This window comes from Chironomus tepperi, unplaced genomic scaffold, assembly GCF_022539635.2.
Source record: "Chironomus tepperi strain 1889 unplaced genomic scaffold, CSIRO-AGI_Ctep_v1 contig_320, whole genome shotgun sequence".
NCBI lineage: Eukaryota > Metazoa > Arthropoda > Insecta > Diptera > Chironomidae > Chironomus > Chironomus tepperi.
Genome location: NW_027226442.1, coordinates 25,185 through 30,987, shown reverse-complemented (window position 1 = coordinate 30,987; position 5,803 = coordinate 25,185). Strand labels below are relative to the sequence as shown.

General features: G+C 30.7%; 1 protein-coding gene across 1 annotated transcript; it reads left to right on the top strand.

Annotated features, from left to right (window-relative positions):
* The first annotated feature begins 299 nt into the window (after positions 1 to 299).
* On the top strand, positions 300 to 2,827 carry LOC139093025 (alpha-1,6-mannosyl-glycoprotein 2-beta-N-acetylglucosaminyltransferase-like). The gene is made up of 5 exons (XM_070643614.1): positions 300 to 305; positions 406 to 919; positions 2,027 to 2,243; positions 2,343 to 2,451; positions 2,505 to 2,827. Exons 2-5 carry the CDS (start codon positions 435 to 437, stop codon positions 2,825 to 2,827), a joined length of 1,134 nt encoding a protein of 377 aa, XP_070499715.1. The 5' UTR covers positions 300 to 305; positions 406 to 434.
* The last annotated feature ends 2,976 nt before the right edge of the window (positions 2,828 to 5,803 follow it).

Sequence of the window (5,803 nt, the reverse complement as noted above, 5' to 3'; positions counted from 1 at the left end):
TTATATTTCAAACAAGTTATATACAATAATAAAAAAAGTACTAACTAGTAAAACAAAATAAAACTACTGTGCAAATTAAAACAACACATTTTTTCCTCTTTTTTAAATATTAATATAGATCTATATAGGTAAATTAGAATGTAGATTAGTGTCTTATAAACCAAGTGATACAAAACATTGATATCATAAAAAGTATTTTAAAATGGTAGTTAAAAGAAAACAATTTTTTATTTTTCGATTTTTTCTCTTTTTGTTTGTAATGATAGTTGTATTCCAACATTATTTTCAATTAAGTGAAATTCATTGTAAGTGTTGATTATAATTTTTTTATGAATAAAACTGTTAGTTGCTCGGTCAGCACACGTTGAAATGCTACCAGTTACTTTTTGACCGATCTTTTTCTAGCAAATACGAAAGAAGTAATAAGATCAGCAATGGATTATACTACATCAATTTACAATGTTAACATAACAAATATTACTTCAATAAAATCTTTTATATCCAATCAAAATAGAAATCAAAGAATTCTAAATGATGATGTGTTTGAACCGTTTTCAAATGAATCTATAGTTGTTGTCGTCCAAGTTCACAAACGATTTGAATATTTACGACATTTAATTAATGGTCTATCGATTGCATCTAATATATCTCAAACATTACTTATATTTTCTCATGATTATTTCGACGATGAAATTAATCACATAGTGAACAGTATTAAATTTTGTCGAGTTCTACAAATTTTTTATCCATACTCGATTCAATTACACCCAAAAGAATTTCCTGGAACGGATCCAGAAGATTGTGCTCGTGACGTAAATCAAGATTTCGCAAAAGTTCTTAAATGTAAAAGTTACGATTCTCCAGATTCATTTGGTCACTACAGAGAAGCTGCTTATGCACAAATCAAGCATCACTGGTGGTAAATTATAAATTATGTACATATTCAAATTAAAATTTTAAATCACATCAGAGTTGCAATCTGTGACAGGTCAACAAAAACAGTCCATCTGTGACAGGTCGTTACCTGTTGAAAGGCAGAAAAATTTGGCCTGTCACAGGTCTGACCTGTCGCAGGTCACGCCTGTCACAGGTGATGGCCTGTCGACAGGCGAAATTTTTCTGCCTGTCACAGGCGCGACCAGTCACAGGTGTCACCTGTCACAGGTGATGACCTGTCGACAGGTCAAATCTGTCTGCCTGTCACAGGCCTGACCTGTCAAGGTGTCGCCTGTCACAGGTCTTCACCTGTCGACAGGTCAAATCTGTCTGCCTGTCACAGGCCTGACCTGTCACAGGTATCGCCTGTCACAGGTGATGACCTGTCGACAGGTCAAATCTTTCTGCCTGTCACAGGCGCGACCTGTCACAGGTCTTCACCTGTCGACAGGTAGACTTTCATCTATCTGTCACAGGTTTGATCTGTTTCGGTTATTTAATCTATGTTTTTTGTTAAAAATATGAAAATATGAAAAATATATGAATGAAATTTGAGATTTGAACTCTTTTCTCTGAAAACAAAAAAAAATTGGATAAATTTTGAATGAAAATTTATACTTCACAAGTGAAATTTTTTTTAAAAGATGACAGGTACATATAACAGAAACAGGTCAAATCTGTGACAGGTAGAAAAAATCTGCCTGTCGACAGGTGAAGACCTGTGACAGGTGTGGCCTGTGACAGGTGTGGCCTGTGACAGGTCGCGCCTGTGACAGACAGACAGATTTGACCTGTCGACAGGTGAAGACCTGTGACAGACAGACAGATTTGACCTGTCGACAGGTCATCACCTGTGACAGGTGAGACCTGTGACAGGTCGCGCCTGTGACAGGCAGAAAAATTTCGCCTGTCGACAGGCCATCACCTGTGACAGGCGTGACCTGCGACAGGTCAGACCTGTGACAAATTGCCTGTCAACAGGTAACGACCTGTCACAGGTCATCTTTTGACAGAACCTGTCACCTCTACCTGTGACAGGTACCTGTCATCGCAACTCTGAATCACATTTCTTTAATGACTATTTTTTAAGGTGGAAAGCGAATCAAGTATTTGATCATGTTACAATTACACAAAACTACGATGGTTATTTTCTCTTTCTGGAGGAAGATCATTATGTAGCACCAGATTTTTTGTATATGATAAAACTTATGGAAAGTAAAGCTTTAGAAGTGTGTAAAGAATGCAATATATTAGTTTTGGGAAAACATAAAGTACCAACAAGAAATATTTCCTTTATAAACAATGATGTAAGTAAAATAATTTCCACCTGACACACGAAAATATTAAAGAATTAATTATATTTGTTATTGACTTTTATAATCATTTAACACTTGTATTTAATTAAGGTGATAAAAAGTGAATGGGTTTCCAGTAAGCATAATATGGGAATGGCTTTTAAAAGGAGCACGTGGATTAATATAAAAAATTGTTCAAATATTTTTTGTACATACGATGGTAATTAATAAAAACTTTTTTCATACGATAATTAATTAACCTTTAATTGTTAGATTACAATTGGGATTGGAGTATTCAACATATTAGCAGAAGTTGCATGGTGAATAAATTACAGACACTTAGTTTATTTACTCCAAGAGTTTTTCATATCGGACAATGTGGTATGCATGCTTTTAAAAATGTAGAATGTAGCGCTGAAAGCATTGTTTCAAATTTAATAGAAAGTTTTCACTATTCTTCGGACAATTTTTATCCCTCAAACCTTAAGATTGGATATGAATTTAATCCAAATTTCATATTAAGTAAGAATGGTGGCTGGAACGATAAAAGAGATCACATGTTGTGTTTAAATATAACAAATCATTTTAAAAATTAAGATATTTCTAAACTATAGTTTTCACAAAATATAAAGGATTTTTTAAAACATAAAACAAGTAGCTAGAAGCAGAGGGCGAAGCCGAGCTTAGCTCGCTATAGTCGGCTAAGATCAGCTAAAAACGGCTTTAGCCGGCTAAAAAATTTCGTGAATTTCCGTTAGCTCGCTTTAGCTGGCTAAACTCCTCTTTAGCTAACTAATTATTAGCTTTAGCTAGCTCGCTTTAACTTTTTAGGGTAAAAAAAGAAGAATAAAACAAATTTGAGTCTCGAACTTATGCAGCTAAAAAAGAAAAAGTTTGAATTTTTGTATGAAATTCACAAGGAAAAAATTCTCTTTTCAGCCGGCTAATATGCGTTTAGCCAGCTAAAAGTAAACAACGAAATCCGTTAGTCGATTTTTAGCTGGCTATAACGAGCTAAACATGAGTCGGCTTCGCCCTCTAGCCTAGAAGTGTTATCATTTACTTTATTTTTCCTGAGCCACAATACTCAATTTCAAAATTTTCCTTTATTGGCACTTTTAGGTAATATTTTATTGATAGAAACGATCTGTATTTAAATATTGTATTTAAATATTTTATTGATAGCCGAATATCAACTTCAAATTTCAAATTTACCGATTAGTTTATAACAAAAGTAAATAAAGTACATCAATCTACAGCAATCTAGTTATTTTTCATTTCTCATCTGGCATTTACTTTTTTATCTTCATAATTTTTCTCTTTCCCCTCCAATATTCTTTCTAACAATATTTTTATTTCATTATTCTTTGTTGACGAAAGAAAGTGAAAAAAGGCAAGAACAACTTTATCATTCTAGTCAATGCTCATTTATATTTAACTTTTCATCAAGCTTCCATACGTATGAATTTACTTACATGCTTATTTACTTCACTTTTACTGACTATATACATTATCTCATCTTTATACATGTAAACGTGTATGTAGATTCAATGTGATGAGGGCAAGAGGAAGAAGAACGAACGTATGTATATTTTTATGAGAACATCAACAATATGCGACGTATATGACAGTCATCGCACACATATGTTCAAAAAATATTCTTCCAACTCCCAAACTCTTGCTCTTTGTATCCCACTTTTATTCCATCTAATTTATGTTTGTTGATTACATCAAGTTGAAGCGTCATCAAAAATTTATAAAGATTTTATATTGCTGTCATGGCAGCGATTGAGTGAAATAAAGTGAAGTGAAAAAATAAAGACGTGTGGAAAAGAGACAAGAGATTAAACGATAAAATGCTGTATAAATTCTTCGGTCGAAATATCTCTTCAATGTTAAAACAATATAAAATGTCTATGAATGTTCACAGAAATATAAGCTAAAAGATTGTTATTGATCTTTTACAACTAAAACTATCAATTATTTTCTTTGCTGAACATTGTTGAAAACATAGAATAGCCATTATCTTTATAATTTTTCTCTTGAAAATTCCTTTCCGACTTTCCTTGTCGTTTAATTTATTCTACAAATATAAATTATTTGTCCCTTTTCCTTTTCGACGTTGCTTTTATGTTAACATGATGGTTGTAAAATGAATGTAGCAGCAATCTTGCAAATATGCAAGTAAGCAAATAAGCAACGGAAGTGAAAATAATACAAAATTTTTTATCACACGATGGTGCATTATAAGAAGATTACGAAAAGATTAATTTGTTTTCACTAGGAAGACGTTGTTGCAAAAAAAAAAAAATCAGATTTTCGCTGGTTTTGTTGGCTGTTGGTTCATAATGTGCATCTATTCTACAATCATCTTTTTTTATTATCATTATAATAAAATTTTCACATAATCTCTGTGTCGTAAATTTCTTTTTTTCTCCTTCATTCATAGATTTTCTCATTTCCTACCGGGCGCATGTTTAATAATTTTCCTTTGGTTTCTTCTTATTTCTACTACATTCTGTTATATACGTTGGAATTTGAGAACTTGATTTATAAAAATTCCACTGGAAGTTTTCCATTTTTACTTGGAAAATGGAAAAATTCCTATTAATCTAGATATCAAACTCAGCAATTATAAACCATTTCAAAAATTTATTTTAATTTCAAATAAATATTTTACATTATTTAATTTATTACATTTGTTTTATCAAATCCGAATCTGTATTTCTATTCTATTCAAGAAGCTTATTTTTTAATATAATGCTTAAATACTTTTTGATAACATATCATTCATGTTATTTATATACATATTAGATATTTGCTATAACAATTCCAATTGATGTGGCATTGTAGTGACTGAAAATTTTGATTTTAAACGGCCTTAAAAAAATTTAATACAAATAAGTCCTCTCAGAAAAAATTGTTATTATTAAAGGTAGGTAAGAGATAAATTTTAAGATTTATGAAATTAATTAAAAATTGTTAATTCAATAGTTTTCTGACTATTTTCTTATGAGAAGAACGTTTAACAATAAGTTAGAAACGAAGAATGGATTGTTGAACGATTGTAAGACAAAAAATCTCTCAATTAAAAGAAAATTTATTTGCAAATTAATAAAAACAATAAATGTATAAATGGTACAATATGCATTATTTGTACAATTTACAGTTATTTTGAGATTTTCTTGATTGATTTTGACATTTATCGATCAAATTGAATAAATTGAAGATTATTGTACACCCAAATTTTCCTTTTTTTAATTTTGTGTCTGAAATCGTCAGCATTAGTAAAAATTTCAATTTCCAAGAATCTCTGCACTGTATCAACCGTTTTTTGCATATGATAACAATAAATCTAATGTGACAAAATAAAATAGCAGACAAAATAATTATAGCTAATACGTATAAAATAAAATATTTCGGAGGTTTCGATATTCAAAGCAATTCTCGATAAGATTTAACAATGTTAAAAGACATTAATATGCTGTTTTAAATAATAATAATCACAATTAAAAAAATCATTGATTCTTTTAAGAGACGCATAAAAAAGAAAAAAAAAATCATGCCACATT

Excerpts from the sequence above, each read along its gene's own strand:
- LOC139093025 (XM_070643614.1), top strand. The coding sequence starts at position 435 with ATGGATTATACTACATCAATTTACAATGTTAACATAACAAATATTACT. Across the intron at positions 920-2,026 it reads CAAATCAAGCATCACTGGTG|GTGGAAAGCGAATCAAGTAT; the intron begins GTAAATTATAAA and ends CTATTTTTTAAG. Across the intron at positions 2,452-2,504 it reads TATTTTTTGTACATACGATG|ATTACAATTGGGATTGGAGT; the intron begins GTAATTAATAAA and ends TTTAATTGTTAG.